The sequence below is a fragment of the Eublepharis macularius genome, chromosome 17 (genome assembly GCF_028583425.1).
Source record: "Eublepharis macularius isolate TG4126 chromosome 17, MPM_Emac_v1.0, whole genome shotgun sequence".
NCBI classification, from domain to species: domain Eukaryota; kingdom Metazoa; phylum Chordata; class Lepidosauria; order Squamata; family Eublepharidae; genus Eublepharis; species Eublepharis macularius.
Genome location: NC_072806.1, coordinates 45,646,983 through 45,670,580, shown reverse-complemented (window position 1 = coordinate 45,670,580; position 23,598 = coordinate 45,646,983). Strand labels below are relative to the sequence as shown.

The following is a 23,598-nucleotide window of genomic DNA, read 5'->3' as shown; positions in this document are numbered from 1 at the left end:
GGCAGTTTATTATTCATCAAGGTGGCCAGGACCTTTTGTACCATTTGAATATGTTCTTCCTCTGTGTCTGAGTAAATTAAGACATCATCAAGGTACACCACCACCCCTTTGTACAAAAATTCGTGCAGAACTTCATTTATCATGGACATAAATACAGACGGGGCTCCCGTCAATCCAAAAGGCATAACTAGGTATTCATATTGGCCGAGGGGCGTATTAAATGCGGTTTTCCACTCATCCCCTGCCTTGATACGGACGTGGAAGTAAGCATCTTTTAAGTCTAATTTTGTAAAGATCTTACCTTGGGCCACGACGTTGAGAAGGTCTCGGATGAGTGGTATAGGATAGGCGTTGTTGGTGGACACTGCATTAAGTCCTCGAAAGTCCATGCACAGTCGTAGTCCCCCATCCTTCTTTTTCACGAAGAGAACCGGAGCGGCGTGGGGGCTGTTGGCTGGGCGGATGAACCCTCGTTGGAGGTTGGTGTCGATGAATTTCCGGAGTTCTTCTCGTTCATGGAGACTCATGGGATAGAGTCGTCCTTTGGGCAGTGAGGCTCCGGGTAAAATCTCCACCGCACAGTCCGTTCGTCGGTGCGGGGGTAGAGAATCAGCTTCCTCCTCGGAAAAAGCGTTTAGAAAAGGCCAATACGGTTCGGGTATTTGGTTGATTTCCTCTTGAGTAAGAAGGGCCTTTTCAGTATGAGTTGGATCATTGCCCCAGTTTTGGTTCCAACGGTGATTTTTGCAGTTGGCATGACTGAAGGTGATACATCCTTGTGCCCAGTCTATGTAGGGATTGTGATCACATAGCCACTTGCTGCCTAAAATTAACGGGTATTTGGCGGTGGAGCTGATGACAAAAGACCTCTTTTCCCAATGTTGTCCCATGCCTGTGATCACTGGGATGGTTTCAGTGGTAACAGGGTTCATATTGGTGCCATCCATTTGTTCAAAGATTACTGGATTTTGTAATTCCCGAGTTGGTAAGACTAGTCCATTGACTAGAGCTGGGGCGATGATGTCTCTCGAACAGCCCGAGTCGATAAGGGCTTGCACTCGGATGTGCATTTTTCTCTCAGGGTTGATTAGAGTCACTGGCATGAATAAGATGGACCCAGGCGGCCGGTTCCGTGCAGGGACGGGCTTGGGGCGGATCTGTCGTTTGGGCCCTTTTACGACAGATCCATCTCGTTTCCCGACTGGGGGCTTTCTGGATTGACTTCTGCGTTTGGGGAAGCGGGGTCGTATTCCATAACTTCTTCCGCTTCCAGACCTCTCTCTGAGGCGGGCCTTTGGGAAGCGCCGCGGCCTCTGTTCGCGCGTGGCGCGGGAATCGGGCGTTGGAGAGTGGGAAATGGAGCCAGGGTTTGTTGAATGGGAACCACTTCTAGCGGTCGTTGCGGTAATTCCTCCTCAGAAGGGGCCGGAGGCTCTTCCGTCTGATCCGGCCGAACTGTTGTTGGAGAAGCGGGAGGGGGTATCACCGTCGTTTCGGTTGGACGGGTTGGCCCTTCTTCCTCCTCTCTAGGCTCCTCCGCTGGAGTCTCCTTGGGAGATGGATCCCCGTCCGATTTAGGGGTTTCTGTTGGAGTCTCTCCAGGTACCTCAACTGGAGTATCCCCGCGCGGCGGGGTTTCGTCTTTTCTAGGGAGGTCCGCGGGTGACTCTCCCGGTTCTCCAGGACAGTATTCCTCCTCTCCCGAAGGCAGCGGCTGCTGCGGGGCGTCCTCCACTGGATAGGACATGACACTTTGGAGGGTGGCGATTTGTACCGCCATTTCTTCAGGTGAGATTCTCTCCCCTGCCCCCAACGTTGAGATTAGGTGAATGGCATGAGCCAAACTTTCCTCCATATCAATCAGCCTAGCTTCCAACTGTTGCATTCGGCTAGGACCCGGTTGCCCCATCACGGAACCTCCCTCGGTTGTACTCACCGGGGAAAACGGCCCCCAAGGCGGAGGATCTCCTTGATCGATTCGTGATCTCGCTGCTAGAATTCCTTTGGCTAGGCCCGTCACTGCCGAGATGCCGGAATCTACAGCATGGGTGCGACTTTGCATTTGCACCCAACTTTGTTCAGGAACGTCCGTTGGCTCTTTCCATGGGGCAAGTTCCGAATAATCCCAACTCAGGGCGCCGCGGCGAGATGTGTTCCCGTCCGTCTGTTCGGCCGTCCTGTTCCAAAACAGCCACGGTTGGCTGCTATCCAGCTCAGGGACAGTCTCTAGGCTTCGGCGTCCGTCCATCGAAACTCTTGGATGAAGCCCTCCGGCCCTGCGCTCTCGCGTTTCTCGGGGTCTGGCTCCCCACTCCGACGGGGTTGGTAGCGAGATCAAGGGGAGAGCGGTAGCCGTTGGCCTTGTCCCTTCACTGCTGAGGTCGATGAGAGGCGATGTAGACGTCGAAGCTCCAGCCCCGGCTGGCACATGAGATTCTTGGGGTTGCACTGTTTGACTGTCGGGGGACGCATACGGATCAAACAAAGGATCCCTGTCCGGGACTACCTTGGATTCCGCTGGGCCCGACTCAGGCATGATTGGTAACAAAATGTCAGCTTGTGGCTAGATAAGGCTCTTCCTACAGGTTCCCTTTCAAAAGCAAACAGGAGTCCATTGATTGAACAAGGAAACTTTACTGCAGAAAAGGTCCATTATAGTCCACTGTCCTGAATAGGAGACTCAGGATGGTACACAGTCATTGTTACCAATGAAGGGCAAAGCATGAGGTACAAAGTAACAATCCCCATCTGGATTTGCCTCCCCCCACAGTTCTCAAAACAATATCTCTCAGTCCTGAGAAGCTGCTCTCCTTCAAGGCCAATGCTTGGTGGAACGGTGTTAGACAAAACAGTCGCCTCGGGTGGGAATGCTGCCTGGGAACTGGTGCACCTGGGAAGAAAGCACTTAAACACTAGAAGCATTAGAAAATGGAGTCAGTACAGTTTAGATATACACTGGACCTGACATGCTACTTGCATACAATTCCGAATGTACAGCACAGTTAATCTGCAATTGATCACTGATGTTCACTCTTACTGCTGTCACAACTTGTATTCACATTGTGCAGCACAGATTCATCCCGGTGCAGCTGGAGCTGTATTCAGGCAAGACGACTGCGAAATTTGATTTTGATCACTTACATATGCATTGCTTACCCTGGCGTGGATGCTTCTTGGAAGCAGGGTTTTTTCATGCTTGCCCACAATATTACTTCTGTGTGTGTTTTCCCTGTTTCCTGTGATTGTTCCAGACTACTTTGCGGCGGTGTTTTGTGAAGATTTCTGCAAGAGCAGGGTGGCCCCTGTCTGGAAGGGAGAGTCTGGTGTGGCCTCCATGGGTGCCATTTTCCTTGCCCCAGGCCCCAAGTGGCTATCCCCCGCCCCCCTGGTTGGGAGGCTTCTCAAAAAAATAGACAATTGACATATTATTACAGCACTATAACTATCTGTTAGGTTCTCTGAATTCAAAGGTTTTTATTTAAAACATCATCGCTCCTTTCATTGTGGAGATGTGCCTTTCCCCTGACTGCTTCAGGAAGGAAAATGTGGGAAAAGCTTTCCTGTTGAAGCTCTTCTGTTAATACACTGCATCGTGAGCCACAGCAGCAAAGGATCTTTGACTCTCAAAACCTTATACCCTGGAAATCTTGTTGGTCTTTAAAATACTACTGGTCTTGAATCTTGCTGTTCTACTGCAGACCAACCCACCTGAAACTAGCAACAATGGGGAAACCATTTAAGTATGGCCCTATATAGAGAAGAACTTAGGATGGGATTGTGCACTCCAGCAGGAGTCATCTGTCCCGTGTTCTGCTCATTGTGCCTAATTCCATTCCACGTGGCTTCCAACGAGCAGTCCATCAAAATTGTCTTAACCATCTTTAGGTTCCCTAAAACTTAGTGAAGCTATGCAGTGTATTTTCCACCTCTATATTCAGTTGTAAGATTGTTCTTCCATAGCATGTATAAAGTATTGTGTAAGTAAATCTTTCCGCCTAGAATTGCACTCCCAGCAGAGATTCTGGCACTTGCCTCTCCTGGGAGAGCAATTTGGGCTCTAGGCAGAAATCCTTCCCTTGAGGCAGCTTTCTGTAGCCAGAATTGCTCTTCCAGCAGCAGCAGTAGGTTTAATTGTATATGGCCAAAGGCCATCACAATACAAAGTTAAAAAACAGTAAAAATAGAAATTTATCTTACAAGAATAAAATACAGTTATTAAAACAATAAAAATAAAACACAATTAAAATGGGACCTTAATAAATACCAGATAGTTGAGAAAAGTTAGGTTTCTGAGGAAACAATCTTGGGGTCTTCCAGCAGGGATTCTGGCACTTAAAGTCTGAAAGTGGCAGAACCACTGCCTTGGAGCCCAGTCATGGTTTCGAAAATGATTTCTAAGAGCAGTAAGAGCGATTTCCTCGCTTATGATCTCATGGAGTTTGGCAACTGTGCTCCTTGGATTTCCTTTAATATTTATTTATTTAATTACTTCATTTATACTCTTTCTCCCCAATAGGGACTCAACGTGCCTTACATAGTTGTCCTCACCTCTGTTTTATCCTCAGAACAACCCTGTGAGGTAGGTTAGGCAGAGTGTATGTGATTGGCCCAAAGTCACTGTGAAATTTCCACAGCAGAGGGGGGATTTGAACCCGGTTCTCCCAGATCCTAGTCTGATATTCTAACCATGCTGGCTCTCTGAGTATCTTGAGTATCCTTGTGAGTGTTCTGGGAGCATGCTTGGAAAGGCCCCTACATTTTGAGTGCACCAGTTTGCTCCTGTGGCATTTCTTTTCCTGTTGTATCTGCAGATGCTGAGTAAAAATGGAAGTGGGAGGAGGAGGAAATGGGTGGACTGTTCTCTGCCTCTGGGCCTCTGTTCCATGTAGACTTTGGATTGGATCCCTGAGAATTGGGAGGGGGGGTGTTGTGTAGAATTATCCCGCACCGGCTCAAAGTGCCGAGGGGGTGGCGACGTATGACTTACCATCCGTGGCTGTCGTGCGGCTAAGTGTGTTGGGTTGGGGAAAGCAACGGCGGACTACCCTGTAAAACCTTCACTGCGAGGCTGTGTGGATCTCTCTCGACGCGCCATAGGACAGAAAGGCCTGGCGGGGGGACGATCTGCGGAGTGGCCGAGGGTCGGACGCGACTGCGTGGCTTGGGTCGGATCGGTTGTGTAGAATGGGATGGAACAGCAGAAATGCAAATCATCTGTAATATGCGGGTGGCCTTTGTTGATCCCAAATAACCATGTCAACGTTGCTTTCCCATCTGAAGTATGATAGCAAATGTTCACAAGGGTGAATGAGGTGAACCTCAAAGCATGCTGACAGCACTTGGTTAGTAATGAGTTGACCAATTTCTGGGTGATTCAGAGGAGTTAGCTGTGAAAGTGACTTGTACAAACAGAGAGGATGACTACTAAAAATTACAGCTAGTTGAATCTCCACTCTGCCATGGGTGACTGTGGGCCAGTCACACACACTCAACCTAACTCAACACTCAACAAGGTTGTTAGGATAAAAAATGGAAGAGAACATGATGTAAACGGCTTTGTGTGTCGGGGCCGTAGTGCAGACAGAGAGAGTTACTCTGCCATCACTTCTCTATGTTGCAAGCAATGGCGTTAGATGTTATCTTCTAGTCAGCTCGCTATTGAAAGTCTTTAGGAGTCTGTCCGTGCCACGCCTTCTGCTCTTCCAATGCATCCCTGGTTGGGAGTGGGTTACATCTGCTCTGGCCTGGGGCTCTTACTCTTTTGCGTGGATCTTGTTTTCTTTATTGCCCTGTGACTTGCATTCCTAGGCTGCTTTCCCCCATTTATTAAAAAAGAAAGGTGTGTGTACACGTGCACACCACCTGAGGATAACACTTCATGTGTCTGACTGGGGAGACGTCTAAATTTTAGTGCTCTTGGACTCCTTGCATTCTCTTGGGGCATCCTAACATAGGCATCCTGTTGAAAGTTACTGTATTTGATACAAAATAGTAAAGAGTCCAGTAGCACCTTTAAGACTAACCAACTTTACTGTAGCATAAGCTTCCGAGAACTGCAGTTCTCTTCGTCAGATGCATCTGAACTGGACTCTTTACTATTTTGCTGCTACAGACTAACACGGCTAACTCCTCTGGATCTGTATTTGATATGAGGAGGCTGCATACATTTTGTTGAGGACTGTGAACCCAGATTGACTTACACAACTTTGTTCAGCACTAATGAAAATCTTCAGGGCTTGCCTTTGAAGAAAAAACCAAAGCTGAAGAATATTTGCAGGAGACTTATAGTTTCAAACTTGCAATTTGGATTCAAACAAAATTTTGCGAGCACCATAAACCTTTATTCTCTTTGAAAAGTATTAAAACCTGCTGAAGTAAACTGTTTTGAGTAGAAATAATACTTAAGAAGAATTTCAAGATTGTTTTAAAAATTGATCTCTTTAAGAATGTTCCAATAGTGTTTTTTCATTGGTTTACTAGACAAAACCTTGAAGTTCATGGATACTATAATAGTTAGCACCTGTTTCAACTAGCTGCTGTTTGTGTTGGATAGGGCTTCTGCAGCTCCATATTGGCTGAAAATGAGAAGCGTATGAAATGCTATATTGCATGGTAACTGGGGAAACCACAAGAAAATACACATTATTTAACACACCCACACCCACAGACACCCACACACATATCTAGCAGTAGATACAGCTTTCAACACACCTGTAATGTATATAGTGTAGACTGCATTCTTGAGAAATGGACTGATTTTACAAATAATATAACAGAAAAATGCAGCTTGTTAAATTTCAGAAGTTAACAGAGGTTGTGTGTTGTACTAAATGGAATAAAAAACTTGCTGCCATTGACTTGAAGCAGAGATGTCAGTTCCTCCATTCTTGTGAATCTCTTATGCCACGATTGGAAGTAAGATTGTTCTCAAACCAGCCCCATTAGGGAAGCTTAAGGTCTCTGCTAGTACCATCTGTGTGTCAACATGGGAACCATTTGGCCTTTGTTACAAGTTTATCCTGCCTTTCCTCTAAGGAGCACAGGGCACCAGATATGAGTCTCTTCCGTTTTATCATAACAGCCCTATAAGGTAGGTGAGGCTGAGTTTATGACTGGCCCAAGGCTTTCATAGTGAGCAGGGATTTGAATCTGGGTCTCCTCAGGCCTTGTCTACCATTTTGTCTGCTATAGCACACATACTTGAGTATTCTCTGGGCAGCATCTGTGAACACAAAGAGTGTAGAATATCTCTACTCTTTACCAGTTGGTGAACTATTTGACCAGACCTTTATGATAATTGGATAGCCTCACAGCAGGGCAGATGAAGAAGACTTTTGTGGGGGCGGGGCTGGCTAATCATCGCTGGCGTAGGCTAGAGGGGTACCTTGCTTGGCATGTAGGGTCGACTCAGGAGTGGTGGTGCAGCTGGTTAGAGTAGCACTGGGTGCTGAGAAGAGTCTTTACGTTCACTGACCCCTTATGCTGTAGGTCAGTTTTTATATCTAGATGACTTTCCCAGCTATTTCTCCCCTTCCCCTCTCCAGTAGCCAGGTAATCTGATCTACAATTGCCAATGAAGGGAAAATGCTTTCTAATCATTGACTTAATCAAGTTTCCCATTACTTGATACAATGCCTAAACAGTGATACATTCTAGTTGGTTAATCTAACAACTCAAACATGTTAATTTACAACTAAATGAAACCTTTAAACCATCTGATAGGATTCTGAACAGTGTAGTTGTCATCTCCTCTGTTGCACAACTCTCCCACTTTGTTCTAATCACAGTCCAGACCAACATAGACAAAACAATCTGAAATATCTGCTCATTGCATTCTGGTTAAACTTTAATCTTGCTATTTTTTTTTAAACAACTACCGACATTTTAAAATTCTCAAAAAAATTTAAACGAAAAATCAATTTGTAAACATTCTTTTAAATAAGCAATTTAATACATCATCTTTTGGTTGTCGGCTGCTTTTTCTCAAGTAAGGTAAATCTAAAAATAGTTCTGATAACATTTTAACTATTAAACTTGTATTAGTTACCATAAAAAGACAAGAGGCAATTTCCAATGGAGCTGAATCAAACAGTAAATTATTGAGTTGGTTAGTGACTTTAATTTTTCCCCACTGTTCTTCTGAACAATACATTATTTTTGTTATTATAGCCAATAATAAGTTAGCAAATAACTAACTTTTCAGCAAGATTGGAAAATTGTACAAGTGTATGAAAAGTCATTCTTGGTATCTAGAAAACCTCAGTGTTGCTCCAACACTGTGCAGGTTTGGTTTCTTTGTGTGTCCCCCCCCCCCCCCCGGGGTCAATTAATGACTCTCTAAAGGAAAGCGGCATTTGAGAAACGGCAATGCTTGCTATGTGAATGTGAAGGTTTGCATAGTAGGAACTGGAGTGACTTTCTCTCAGTGAGAAAAAATTCCTTGTTGCTAAGGCATTCGTGTAATTATTGACAGTCCCTGTTCACAGCAGTAACGTATAATACCACAGAGGAGTTAGCGTTAATGTTACTTCACTTGTACACTGATATTATTGAATGAGATGTCCTGGGAATAAGTTGTGGCTGAACAAGAAAGTAAGCTCTCTAGGGGTTATGGAATTTTATGCTGTTGCATGTACCATGATTACTCCTTTAAGGACATTCTAAGCATTCCAGCTTGGGTTGCCAGCTCCAAGTTGGGAATTTTTTGGAGATCTGAGGTGAGACCCGGAGAAAGTGGTGTTTGGGGAGGGAAAAGACCTTGGCATGGCATAAGTCCATAGAGTCCACCTCCCAAAGTAGTCATTTTCTCCAGGTGAACTGATCTCTGTGGTCTGGAGACCAGTTGTAATTCCAGGAGCTCTCCAGCCACTACCTGGAGGATGGCAACCCTAATTCCAATCTTTGACTGCATTCAGACTGCATGATAAAGTTCAATAAAACTACACTTGGGCATGAGTTTATGTATATGCTGTGTCCCCCTCACTCCTTCCACCCGCCTTCTGTGTTTGTAAATGGAGCTTGATTGAAAGCTCCTTGATTTGGTCAAGCTCCAGTTTGCTACATCTTCTGAATACCAGTGCTTTAGTAAACTGGGGCTGTGTTTCTAAACTGGGATTGTGGGAAGTGAGCGAGCTTTGGTTTGCTAAGAGTCCTGCATTCACAAGTCACAGCAAACTGGAACTTGATCAGACCGGGGAAGGTTTCAGTCGTGCCCTCTGCAAGAAGATAACAGAGGAAGGAGAGGGAGGAGCTGGTGATCCCGGGAGCAGCTGCAGGGAAATGCACACGGCTGGTTGTCTGGACTCGAGGTGGTTTGGGCCATACGTTTGTTGGACAGCAGCTCTTCGTAGTGAACGAGATGCGACACTAAGGAGAATTCAAAAGCAGCCGGTGATAATTGCGTTGGGAGTCTAAGGGGACAAAAATGAAAATTCTATGGGGGATGCTCACTCTTCTGGGTTTCATCCAGCCCTAGAGAAAAGATGCAAGATAGGACAGTTCAGCTCTGAATAGCTATGCTGCATCTCTACCACCAGGTCCATTGTTGTAGAAAAACCAAACACATTCCTTTATTTTAATAAATATATCAAAAATATAACAATAATAATAATATACAATTTATATACCACCCTTCAGGACAACTTAATGCCCACTCAGAGCAGTTTACAAAGTATGTCATTATTATCCCCACAGCAATCACCCTGTGAGGTGGGCGGGGCTGAGAGAGCTCTGAGAGAGCTATGACTGGCCCAAGGTCACCCAGCTGGCTGGTCTGATGAAATTAAATGCAATGTTCCAGTGGTCATCTTTTTCTCTTGCCATTCTGCAGACACGTGCCAATTCTCGATTAGGAGGAAAGAATATTGCATGATACATATTAGCTTTGGACCTGTGCTTGTTTGCCCTTGAGAAAGCTTTGGAGGAAATGCGTTGTTTAGTATTGGGCAGGAATCTGGGGACCCGCAACTGCGTTCCCTGGAGGGAAAGGTCCTTGTGGATGTTTGTTAGTTTAAAGTTGGTTCCTTTGAAGTTTTCTTCATCAGAGATTTGATTGGAATACTTAACCGTGGAACCGTTCATGTTCTTTTAAGAGACATTTGACACATACCTACAAAGGAAGAAAAACAAAGTTATATTCTGGATAACTGAGACTGTTTACCCTTAACAGAACGGCTATTGAGAAATTTGAAAAATGTGTTTATACATTGTAAATAGTTGTGGAATGTATTGATAATATTGATATTTATTCTCTTGTATTTATGAACATATGATGATTGTTATATTCTCTGTATTTATGAATATACACAGTCACTTTATAAATTAATTTAATATACCATTTGAGAATTCATTATAGTGATAATATTAATCTTTGCTCAGATAGTGATTCCCCCCCCCCAATATGGCAGTAAACACCAGCTTTTGCCATAGCTGCCAAAGTAGTTTTTCAAGGGTTGATGTTGCATCATTACAAAGTAGGTGGTGAAAGTTCCTTAAAGAGTCACACCCAGGGTTGTCCTGAGCTGGGATAAGTGAAAGTACGTATGGCCAAAATGTTACGGTAGAAGAGGTGGATAATACTTAAATTTGTGTCGTTTTATTTACAGCTGCTGCTGAAGGAAAAGGAAAAAGTGGGGAGGACTTTTTTCAGAAGGTAAGAGAAATTGCACACTTTCAAAGATGTGTAGTAGATAACATGTATAAACGTGGAAAGTTGTATGACTTCAGCCAGATTTTTTAAAAAAAAAGCTGAAGTAGACACTTAAGTCCGTGGCTAAGACCTAGGCTGGTGAACTGCCTGGAACGGTGTGTCCCCTCAGGGCTTGGAGTTCTCTTCAGAGGTATGCCACATTGTCTTCTGTGATTGTCAGGCTGTATAGATGCTCTGGATTGGCCTGGCAAGGCACAAATACCAGGGCCCTGGCTTCCTGATTTTATTGCCTGGTCAGCAGGGAAAGACCTTCTGCTTCTCATGCGTATCAGACTCTACCTTTCGCCTTTTTACCTCATCTCCAGCAATCTAATGTTTGGGGGATATATGCTCCAAGCTTAGCTCTAAGTAAGTTTTCCCCACATTTCTAGTTTTGCTCTTACAGCTTGCTAATGAATGCAGAGTATTTGTTTGTCCTGAAAAATGTCATCTGTAATGTTGTTAAACATTGGTTTAGAGTTGGCCACTGAAGCAAGCAAATGCTATGCATAGCTGATAAGTCTAGGAAGTGTGTTAATGCAAATGCTGCAAAAAAACAGACTTCCTTCCTCCAAGCAACTGTATGTGCAAGAGAGAAAATGGGCAGAATGCAGTGTAGTCTCTTCTCGGCCTTTTGGCTTCGAGGCTAAACATTCTCTACCAAGTTATCTGTTCTTATCACTTCAATATGGCGGCATGTCCCCCATTGGCTGGTGGTTTGGGTTGCACATATGATCTTTCACATATACGCTTTCCGACTACAACTGCGCTGAGAAGAGGCGATGCAAACATTAGCTTCCATCTCTTTGAGGCAGAGTTAAGTCAATCTGTTAGACAAAGAGAGAAGGCTGTTTGATAGAGGTCTGGTTTCAATTCACTACTCAGCAATGAAGTTCCCTCGGTGATCTTGAGCCATTTGTGTTTTTTCTCAGCCTAACTTACTTGCAGGGTGGTTGTGTGAGGATAAAGTGGGAGAAGGAACAACCATGGATGCTGCTCCGAGATCCCTGCGAGTAGTGATATCCAGAGCTTTGGGAGCCACCTTTGGTTCTTCTGAGCACTGTTCCCCAATATAACACCTGCCCTGTATTTTTGGGAAAGTGGGCAAGGCTCTTGCCTGTTAGGGCTTGTGGTTGGCAGGTTGTTCCCACCTTGAAACAACTGCCATTGGGTAATAATAATAACAACAACATTCAATTTATATGCCACCCTTCAGGACGACTTAACACCCACTCAGAGTGGTTTACAAAGTATGTTATCATTATCCCCACAACAAAACACCCTGTGAGGTGGGTGGGGCTGAGAGAGCTCCTAGAAGCTGGGACTGTTTGTAAGCTTCCTTGCGGTATAGGTCTCATGTCAGGTGTGGAAGTAATGTGGCTTTTTTGGATGATAGTAGCTGAGAATATGGTTCTCTGCGAGCGCTGTGGAGTTCGTCCCTCTTCTGTGAGGAAAATTAGTGGAGTCTAAGGACAAATATTGGAAGCAAAACATTGGACTGTGTACTTTGAATCTCTTAGCCTACAAAGTTTATTGGGTTGTTGTATTTGACATAGGAACATCAACTGGCCGTGTTGGAGGAGTCAAAGGGATGTTAAGGAAGTGAACAGTGTTGCATTTTGTCCATTTTAACTGGGCAAACTTCTTGAATTGATACTCCTATAGGAACCAAGGCAGTAAACTTGAATATGTTGTGCCAATTGGTTTATTTATTGTATAAAATGCAAATTTTCTTCAGTTTAAACTTCTCTTAAACTTACAAAAATTTAGCAAAATCAATTAAAATAGTTTAAAGAAAATATATCACTTAAGCTCATTAATAAGGACAGCAGCATCTATCAGTAACCTTCCTGAGCAGGGAGTTCCAAATGGTGTCGTGCCATCCCAGAAAGAGCTCCTCCTTGTCTTTTAGCAAAACTCAGGTTGGAAATGCTGGTCAAGCCTTCTGTCCTATATGCCTGCCTGCATATCTGCCATGAATGGATTCTGTGTTATGTACTGGCCCTCTGAGGGCATGAGAAGTTTCTTATTGATGTTAAGGCAGTAGGTTACCTTGCAAGTATTTACTTTCTCTTTCCCCGCTGCCTCCAGAAGTGTCCATGAAGGCCGGCTATGGCCAGCTCGAACTGTATCCTTCTTGGGAACTGAGATGATTTCATTCTTTGTTCTGTCTAGCCTAAACCTAGCTTTTCCTCTGCACACCCCCTGGCTTCTCCGTGCCCAAACTTTAACGGTCCCTATCCTGATGGCGGGAACCTTCCCTGTAACAAACACTACCAACCCCATCCACGTCACTTCTGCCAATTCAGTTGTCTGAGCACCTTGTACTTGATGGATCTCTAATAAAGTTACTTCAACCAATGCACCTCCATGTTTGCTGTGAGAACTTAGGGATTCTACCTACCAAGGATTGACACCTTCTGTCTGTTCTAAGTGGATGAGTGGAGGGGTGCTATAAAACAACTTTTATTAACTGGGATTTGGGTTTTTGGAGTTGTGTGTTTTGCATGTTTTTCTTGTAAGGATTTTCTTGAGGTGAGAAGTTGTAAACTTCCATCTTGAACGAAGTCCGGCTTCAGTTCCATAGTAATTAGATATAAAAACATTTGTACAGGCGTCTGTAGATTTTGACATAGCTTATCATTGACCGTTTCCTTGTACTAGGGGAGGTTGTGGAGGGGGAGTGTCCAAAGATGAAGGGAGTGGTTTCTGATAGTGTTCCCAGCTTGTTTAAAGGTTTAGTTCAAAACTGACATCAGCCATACTTAACATCAACATGAAATATCCCTTGTGAATTATATAGACCAGTTATGAGCGATATGCCCCATACTGATGACAGTGTAGTGCAGTGGATAGAATATTACTAGGTTGCTTTCACACACGTTGGGTAATGCACTTTCAATGCACTCTAGCAATAGTTTGCAAGCGGATTTTCCTGTGTGAAACAGGAAAATCCACTGGCAAATTGCTAGAATGCATTGAAAGTGCATTACCCAACGTGTGTGAAAGCAGCCTTAGGGTGGGAATTCAAGGACCTCCTATCTTTGATTGTATTTAGAGCCATATCAAAGTTATATGGTAACTATTTGGGCTTTTGCTTCTCTCTCAGTAAGTCAACATGCTTCAGCTGTAGTCATAGAAAAGTATCATGATTCCCTCATTAAGTCTAGAAACTTAACATGTGACTGTTTGTGGGGGAGATGAAGGATTATATGTTGGAAGTGAAGTAAACATACCTGCTTACTGCACTTATACATTCTCGAGGTGCTTAATAGCAACATGAAATATTCCTTGTGGGGGTACCTTGTGCTCCACAGTGTAGTGGGGAGAATGCTGATTCAAGCTTGGAGACATAGGGCTGAAGTTTCCCACTTGCATACTTCAGTTGTAGCATGTGGGAGAGATGGCAAAACGTTCAGGATGGTACTGTCAGGATCAAAAAATGTTGTACTGCACCTGAATGGGAAGAAAAAGAGAACTCGTTTGTTGCAACAGTTGATGATGGTGTTGGACCTGCATTTTTGTTTTCTGTGTATACAGATGCCTCCGTTCACTTTTATCACACTTGCCGATTATGGATGTTGGTTTCTTAAGTTATTCAGATGGTTGGATGATATAACTGACCTAAGGATTTTTGTCATCCTTCCTTGGACTGCTTGAAAATATAAGCTTGGGCAGTGTATGAAAAAAGTGTTGTTGAAGGACAGACCTGGGAATGGCCTTCTGGGCTTCTAGAGCAGTTTTTGGGAGAGTTGCTCATGGCTTACTCATTGTCTGTCTACTTTCCTCCTGTCATTCTTAACGTTTTTCTCATGTGAAGTAAAGACAGCCAAGTTTTCTAGAAAAAGTTGTATACACAGTTGAAGAGCGTAAGGAAAATGCAGACAGTGAGTGTAGGCAACAATGACCATAGCTGAATTCAACTTTTTCCAAACTGGAAATTTTCACACAGGACAAATACTTGGCAATAGAACTTGTGAAAGAAGAAAGCCTTCCTTTATGTTACTATGCAATGGCAAGTCATCAAATTAATGCCTCATTTAACTGGGTTTATATTTCTTATGAGTCTGAACTGTTCAACATCAAGATAATGAAGGCTGAACAACCAGGAGTGAATAATTTATCAGTTTGCTTGCTTGCATATTTGGACATTTTATTCTCCTGTGGTCCTGGAGTGGAGCAGTCATGACTAGACATGGGCACGAACAGAAAAAAAACTGAACATGGTGTTTGTTGTTCGTTGCCATCCATGAACAACGAACAATGAACATTGACAAACATGACCTGATCATGAACATGTTTGTTGTTCACTGTTCATGGGGGCCAGCAGGCTCACCACTCCCAGAAACCCTACCTGAGCAGACAGCAGGAAATGTACCAATAATAAATAATAGCTTGGCCCCAGAGCCTGGCAGCAGCCCTGGAACCTGAAGGGGTAGATCCCTACCGCACCACACACAAAGAAAATTCAAGCTCTAATGCATTCTCCATGTGTCTCTCTCAAAATGCCGACAGCAACTGTCTCTCCCTTACTGTCTGCAAAACCAGAGCTGGGAGGCCCCTCCTCCCTTCTCTTTGCTTCCTTGTAACAAATTTGGAGCTCCACACTTGAAAGTAAGACCTGTCTATCAAGCTAAATTGGGTTTAGATTGGGGTTTCTAGGGCAGCAGCAGGAGTTCAGACAGAGTTCAGGCAGTCCCTGCCTCTGGTTGCCAAGGGAATTGATTGCAGGTGCCAGATTGTCTGGCTCGACTAACAGCAACGAACGAGGCTTGCAACGGCCACCTATTCATTTAGAATGGGGCCTAATGAACAGCTTGTTCGCGAACAGCTGATTGGGCTGTTTGTGGCTTTTTAAAGTTCATATTGCTGTTTGTGCCCATCTCTAGTCATGACACTCAGGTAGCTCCTCCTCCTCCTCTTGCGCAGGGTTGGACAGACTTGCGATCCTAGGGGGAGGGGCTCCTAGGCTCTTCAGTTTTTTCCGGCCCTGCTCAGCAGGAGACATGGACTTCTTCGCTCTGTGGAACAGCGATCCAAAAAAAGACATCAGAATGTCTAGGGAGGTGCAGGCTCGCTGGGAATTAGGACGGACATGTTCCTCCTCCCCCCCTCAACCCCCTCCAGCGCTAGAATAGAAGAGTGGCAAGAGCTGTGGGGGAGCGAGCTGCAGAGCCAATGATCCTAGGGCACTAGGACCCGGCTGCTGCAGAGGCTGGGAGAGGCGCCTAGGGACACCATGGCAGCTGCAAAATTGGGAAGGCTACTTAGCTCCAAAGCGGTGGAGGCCTCGTAGAGTGTGCCGGAATTGTAAGTAGTGGAGCCTGCCTGAGAAGGAGCATACGGCTCACAGTAAGGCAGGGGGGAAGGGGCCTCTGTAGAATCAAGTTACTGCTGTCTATTATAGAGAGAGTAACGTAGTGGTTAAATGACTGGGTTTTAAAGCAGTTTGTTCACGACCTAGTCTTCCCAACCTCTATAGATGAACCTGGGTAGACCAGTTGCCCCAGTTCAGGGCTCCTAATGGTAGGGCCTAATGGGGTAATTAACTGCACGGCACTCCTTGCTCTTAAGTAATATGCACCCCCCACTCACTTTCGCTTTTAGGCGCAAAGATTTTGGCAGGAATGGCGTCTAAGGCTGGCCTAACAGAGACAAAGGAAATTGAGCTAACTTTCAGTGGCATGGAGTCCCCTGGCTCGCCATGATCCACTCACTCTGCCCAAGGAGAAAGCCAGGGGAGCAATGATCCTGATCTGCCAAGGCCAGAAGCAAAAGCAAATGTTTTAGCTTGGTTGCAGACGGAGATTTAAAAAGGGGCTTGACAGTGCAATGAGAGATCTTAGGGAGCAGATGGCACCACAAAGGAAAGGAAAGCAACAGTGAGGCCCTTCAAAGGGCAAAAGACCAGCAAGAATCACTGCTCCAACCATACCCAAAAAGAGAAGGGTGGAGAAGTGGGCAAAGGGAACTCCAGTGATTCAGAACAGTCCCAATGGGGCTCGGAAACATCTCACCAAACCTCAGGGAGTGAGGAAGGGGAACTTTCAGAGAAAGAAGAGGAAGATATGGCCCAAATACAAACCAGGCTTTTCCCACCAGAATTCTACTCCAAGCTGCTTGCAAAAGTCCTCCGAGTCCTCAGAACTGGAGATATCTTGGACTACTACTGGGAAAGGGGAAACAGAACTGTCCTATCCCCAAGGGTTGGAAAGGGCACTTCCAAAAATGGGGCCCAAACAGGTGGGGGTGCCTCTCCCAGCCATCTTTCATAACATCCTCAAAATGGAGTGGGACAATCCGGCCAAACCAAAGTTGTTTCAATCGGTGTTCAACAAGTTCTATTCCCTGACTCCTGATGCTTCAAAAAAGATCAAACTCCCCATGGTGGATGACCCAGTTACTAGCTTAGCAACAACGTCGGTACTTCCCAAGGACACAGAGGGCATGCCAAAGGATCCTTCTGACAAAAAGTTAGAAAAAGCCCTGCACAGGAACCTCAACACTTTGGCAGCATCCCAGAGATCCTCAGCCACAGGATCACTGTTTGCCAGGGCAGCTTATACTTGGGCTTCAGACCTAGCAGCTGCAGGTAGGGAGGTCCCTAAAGAAATCAAGAATGAAGTTAAGAAAATAGCCCTGGCTGCAGCCTTTGCAGTGGATGCCACTCTGGACTCCTTTCAAATGTCAGCCAGGGCTATGGGATTTAATGTGACAGCTTGGCAGAACACGTGGGTGAGAAGCTGTGACATGGACCCATAAAGTGGCAGCCATACCTTTTGCCGGCACCAAATTATTTGGAGATGCCCTGGACAGGTATCTGGTGGAAGACGCAGAAAAGAAAGAAGTGCTACCATTGAAGAAAAAAAACTCAAAGTACAAAACCAAACATTCCTTTTGAGACTTCAGGAGACGAGCAAGGCAGAGCTCTGACAGACCTTTCAAAAGTCACTGGCAAAGTAAACCAAGAGCTGACAGCAGGTCCTTCACCTTTAGATAATTGACCTCACAAACAAAGGGCCAAAAGAAAGGCATCCAGGCATGACTGTCTAGGTCACCAGGCAACCAACAGATTGGAGGACGTCTTCAGGAATTTTCTACACAATGGACACAGATGGTTTTGGACAAATGGGTACTGGAAACGGTATCCAGGGGCTATTCCTTGGAATTCGAGACAATTCCGAAAAGGTGGTTTATTCAAGTGTTCAAGAACCCATCTCAACAGAAACATCTAACGATAAAAGAGGCCATCCAGCACCTACTAAAGATAAAGGCGATAGAACCAGTGCCGACACAGCACCAGAAACAGGGACTGTACTCAATATTCTTCATCGTGCCAAAGAGAAACGTGGACATCAGGGCCATCTTGGACTTGAAATGGTTGAACCTCCACGTAAGATCCAGAAGGTTCGAGATGGAAACTATAAAGTCCACTACGGGGGCCATATAGCAAGGGGACCTTTTTAGCCTCCATAGATCTGTCAGAGGCCTACCTACACATAAGAGTTACACACAGGAAACATCTGCATTTCACCTACGACGGGGAACATTATCAGTACAGAGCCCTACTGTTTGGCCTGAAGTCATCACTGAGAGTGTTCATGAAAATGTTGGTAACTCTCATAGCCTTCCTTAGAGTGCAAGGAATAGCCCTGTTGCCTTATCTGGATGATATCCTGATAAGAGCACCATCACTGGAATCAGTGCAGAAGGCGATAGCAGTGACAATAGATTGCCTAGAAAGACACAGCTTCATCATCAGCCACCAGAAGAGTACTCTTACCCCATCGCAAAGGATAACTCACTTGGGGGTGATAGTGGATACAACTGTGGACAAAGCCTTCATGTCTCCAGAGAGACAGCAAAAGATCATTACTCTCTTTAAATATTTGAAAGGCTGTCATTTGGAGGAGGGCAAGGAGCTGTTCCAGTTGGCAGCAGAGGGTAGGACCCGAAGCAATGGGCTTAAATTACATGCACAAACATTCCGGCTGGATATTAGGAAAAACTTTTTCACGGTCAGAGTAGTTCAAAAGTGGAATCAGCTGCCTAGGGAGGTGGTGAGCTCCCCCTCACTGGCAGTTGTCAAGCAGAGGCTGGATGAATACTTGTCAGAGATGCTTTAGGCTGATCCTGCACTGGGCAGGGGTTTGGACTAGATGGTCTCTATGGCCCCTTCCAACTCTATGATTCTATGATTCTATGATTCTATGATCATTACATTAATAAAATCCATCCAAAACGAGAGGATAGTAGAAGTGATGCAACTGGCTAAGTTGCAGGGTATGATGGTATCATGTCAGGATATACTCCAGTGGTCCTGATTCCACATGAGGCCCCTAGAAAGGTTTCCCTACCAAGGAATCATAATGCGCAGGCAGAACAAAGTAGTGAAGATCCCACTGATGTTGTCCAGGGAGCTGGACTGGTGGATGGGGAAGAACAGATTCTCTGAGGGCTCACTGCTCAGAGAACTGAAGATAGTTCCAATGACAACAGATGTGAGTCTGTCAGGATGGGGAGTGCACATAAAAGGCAGGATAGCCCAGGGAGAGTGGCTTTCCAAGAAGAAGGGATGCAGCATAAATGGTCTCTGGGAACTGAAGGAGTATCTGATGGAGAAGCACATCCTGATACAAACGGACAACATGACAGTGAAGGCCTATATAAACAGGCAAGGAGGCAGCAAGTCCAAGATACTAAACAAGGAAGCAGAAGAGATTTTTCTCTGGGCAGAGATGAATTTGAAGTCAATAAGGGAAATCCATGTCTCAGGACGGCAGAACACTCTGGCGGACTGGCTGAGCAGACACAAGGTGGACCAGTCGGAATGGATGCTGAACAAACAGGTGTTCTCACAGATCTGTCAAAAATTCAGAGAGCCAGAGGTTGACCTATTTGCTTCCACAAAAAACAAGCAAGTTCTAAGATTCTTCTCATGGCAGAGAGACCCAGAAGCAGAGGGAACAGACACGCTGACCATTCGGTTTCGCTTTCTCAGCCATGCCGGACGCTCCTCTCGGCCGGTCCGGGAGGAAACGACCGGGCACCCTGACCAGGCGGCTGATCTGCAAGGATTAGCCCCCAGGACTCCCAGGGAGGGAGCCAGGGTCCGGGACACTGCGGGAAGAACCCCCCGAAATCAATGCGGGGGGGGGGAATTGCCCGTTTGTCCCTATGGAGGCCGGCAGACGTGCGCGGCGCCTCGAGTGCCGCCGGGCAACGAGAAACGGCAAATAAAAGAAACAGGCGGAAGCCTGTAAACAAGCGAATCCCTTCTGTTCTACAAGCGTTCGTGAAGGAGAGGTTGATCTGAAGAAGACTCGCTCTTCCCCTTCGGTGAGTTCCAGAATTTTGCTGGCGCCCCCCCCCCCCAAATGGCAGCAAAGAAGCAAAGTCCCGCTCTCGGTAAGTCAATCTCGGCTACCTTGCAGAAGGGAGAGTCGCTCGAAGAGTTGGTGCGCAGGGCGGTGGTGGAAGCCATAAAACCCTTTGTTGACAAGCTGAATGAAACTGATCAAAGGGTGGGCTCAATTGAAAGCGAAGTGAAAACCATTAAGGAAGTAGCGGGGGGGGCAGAGAAGTCTGCTCTGGAAAGTGCGTCACTTGTGAAGGCTACAAAAAAAGAGCTGAAGTTGGTTGAGAACCAGCTGATCGGGCTACAGGTGGAACGAACGCAGGCAATTTTGCGTCTCCAAAACGTGAAAGAGGAGGAAAATGAGGATCTGTGGGATTTGGTCTCGGAACTACTGGCGACACCCGCGAGGACAACTAAAGAAGAGGTTAAAAGCGCCGTTTTGGAGGTCCGTCGGGCTTCTTCAAAATATGCAACAAAGCGACAGCTGCCTCGCGAGATCATTATTGACTTTTCATTGAAAAAGATTCGGGACACTATCCTATATAACTCATACAATGCGGATTTGGACTTTATGGGTCTTAAAGTCAAGATTTTGAAGGACGTTCCATTTCTAGTCCGGAAAAGACGTTTTAAGTATAAAAAGTTTGCAGCTCTTCTGAGGGACCATGGAATAAAGTATAAATGGTTATTCCCGGAAGGAATATGGTTTAGATATAAAGATCAAGCCTATAAGATACTATCAGAAGATCAACTAAAGGATTTTGAGGATAAAAACCCGGAATTCCGCTGCACCAAGAACGAAGAAAAGGAGAAGCCTGAGGGGGGGGAGGAGGAGGAGAGCACCGCAACTGCGGTTGCGCAGAGAGAATTGCATCTGGGACCTAGAAGGGGGAGGAAAGTTTAATTAGAATTTGAAATGTGTATTCTGTATGATTAACCACCCCATCATTATTTTATTGAGCTATTTTTTTTCTATTATGGCAGTATGAAGGGAAAACATTGAAGTGTAGTGTTGTAGTGTTGAATGTAGTTTATCCTTCCCTTTATGTTCCTTTTTCCCCGCCCCTTCCCTTTCTCTTTATACTTTCCCTTCCCTTGTGACAGTTTTGTGTAGTGTTATTGTAGTGTTTTGTAGTATACTGAAAAATAAAAAAATTATTAAAAAAAAAAAAAGGAACAGACACGCTGACCAAAGATTGGCCGAAAAATCTTCTGTACGCCTTCCCTCTGATAAAGATAATACACAGAGTAATACAGAAAGTGATAGACCAGAAGGCGGAGGTAATAATGATCGCACCCTTCTTGCCATAGAGGCCATGGTTTCAAGACCTCAGAAGGTTGTCGATAGTAGATCCTCGGACACTCCCATATTGGGAGGACTTACTAGCTCAAGGGAAGCTACATCATCCAGACCCAAGATCCTTAAAATTAACAGCCTGGAAGTTGCACAACCAACTTAGGGATCTGGGATACCCTGAGAGAGTAATCTCTATGACGTTAGCATCAAGGAAGGGATCAATAAACAAAAGTTATAAGACATGGCAAGTGTTTACGGTATGGTATGAAGAGAAAGGGAAAAATCCCTTAACAGTCTCAATTAAACAGAGTCTTCTGTTTTCTTCTGTTTTACCAGGCAGCTTAGACAAAGGACTCAGCACTAGTACTCTGAGAAGACAAGTAGTGGCGATCTCGACAATCAGGGGGTCGAAGAGAGGGACGTCCCTCACCAAGCATCCACATATTAAAAGATTTCTGAGAGGGAGTATATTACTCAATCCTCCTCAAGTACATAGATTCCCAACCTGGAACCTGGATCTACTACTTAAGTCACTTACAAGGGAGCTGTTTGAGCCTATGGCAACCTGCCCCCTTAAAGAGCTGACCCTTAAAACAGTTTTTCTGGTGGGCCTGACTTCAGCAAGGAGGGTGTCAGAGATTGGGGCACTATCAGTAAATAAAGATCTGTGCGTTTTTCATCATGATAAGGTAGTGTTAAGAACGGACCCCACCTTTATTCCAAAAATTAACTCAACATTCCATAGGGGGGAGGACATAATCTTACCCTCCTTCTGCACTAACCCCAAACATGAGAAGGAAAAGGAGTGGCACAGGTTGGATGTAAAAAGGGCTTTGAGCTATTATATAGAGAGAACCAAGCATGTTCACAAATGTCAGATTACGGATGATAAGATATGGCAGACAGATCCCTGGATCATTTCAGCAAGACACAGGTCCTTGGTTAAATGACCTTTATTCAGAAATCAGATCTTTCCATATGCACAGGTCCATAAATTTACTTAGAGCCAAAGAAGCATCCAAGCAGTACAGCTTCTTTGAAAGGAATAAAGGCTTGATGAAAGTACAGGTCTAAATACTCAAACATTCCCCTCCTGTCTAAACCACAAGTTTGAGCGGGAAGAAGTCTGGGAAATTTTTCTGGAGTTTATACATTAGTTAGACAAGATATAGAGAACTGTAACATTTCAGATATTACGAGGTCATTTCAAGGAACTTCAAAAGAAGAGATTACCCACAGCTCTCCCAGCTGCGCTCCCAGGCCGGGAGAGGGAGAAAACGAGTGTGATGCATGCAGTCTATGAAATCCAACAGTGATGTACATATAATATAATTGCAATATAATATAGTTGCAATATATAGTTGCAATATAAAACCAGACAGTAACACAGCATTAGTATTTAGCACCCCTAGAGCTATGACATGGGTGTAGGGGCTACAGACATGACAGCAAAGTAGAGAGTATGTTTATTTCATTCAGACGCAGTTCAGTAGGGGAAAAAGTGACATCTGCTACGATAAGTAGATGGATTAGGGAGTGCATTAGTCTAGCATACAAAGCCAGGAAGATGTTACTACTGTTTGGAATTACAGCCCACTCATTGAGAGGGACAGCCACTTCAGCAGCATATAGGTCTTTCCCATCATTAGAAAAAATACGTAGGGCTGCTGCATGGAAGTCAGTACACACCTTTACAAAGCATCACAGAATAGATCAAATGGCTTCAGCAGAGACAGCTTTCGGAAGGAGTGCTACAGCACGTCCTGGAAGCGTAGAAGTTGAAATACCAGCCTGAGGGTGCACTGCTAGACATATATCTCGAGTGTCACAACTGCCCCACTCCAGGACCACAGGAGAATGGAAGATTATATTCACCATGAAGCTTCCTTTCTCAGTGGTCCAGGAGTGGGGCAGTCCGAAACCCACCCAGTAAAAAAAAAGAGAGAAAAGAAAAGAAAGGGAGTTAAGAAGGGGAAAATATGAGAAACAAATCACGTTTAGGTTACGGAGTTTGTATGTTACTTGTTTAATCTGTTAGTACTCTAGTTAGGGGGAAAAGGACAAGGAAAACCTGGAAAGAACATTGAAGGAGATCTCCGGGGGCTTGGAAAGTAACTGAAGAGCCTGGGAGCCCCTCCTCCTAGGATCGCAAGTCTGTTCGACCCTGTGCAAGAGGAGGAGGAGGAGCTACCCGAGTACCACAACTGCCCCACTCCTGGACCGCTGAGAAAGGAAGCTTCATGGTAAGTGAATCTA

General features: G+C 45.1%; 1 protein-coding gene across 1 annotated transcript in view; it reads left to right on the top strand.

Annotated features, from left to right (window-relative positions):
* BICC1 (BicC family RNA binding protein 1) overlaps positions 1–23,598 on the top strand; it is a 398,003-nt gene that overhangs the window by 56,173 nt on the left and 318,232 nt on the right. The window contains 1 exon segment of the mRNA XM_055001373.1: positions 10,605–10,651. Within this exon segment, the coding sequence (XP_054857348.1) occupies positions 10,605–10,651 (47 nt within the window).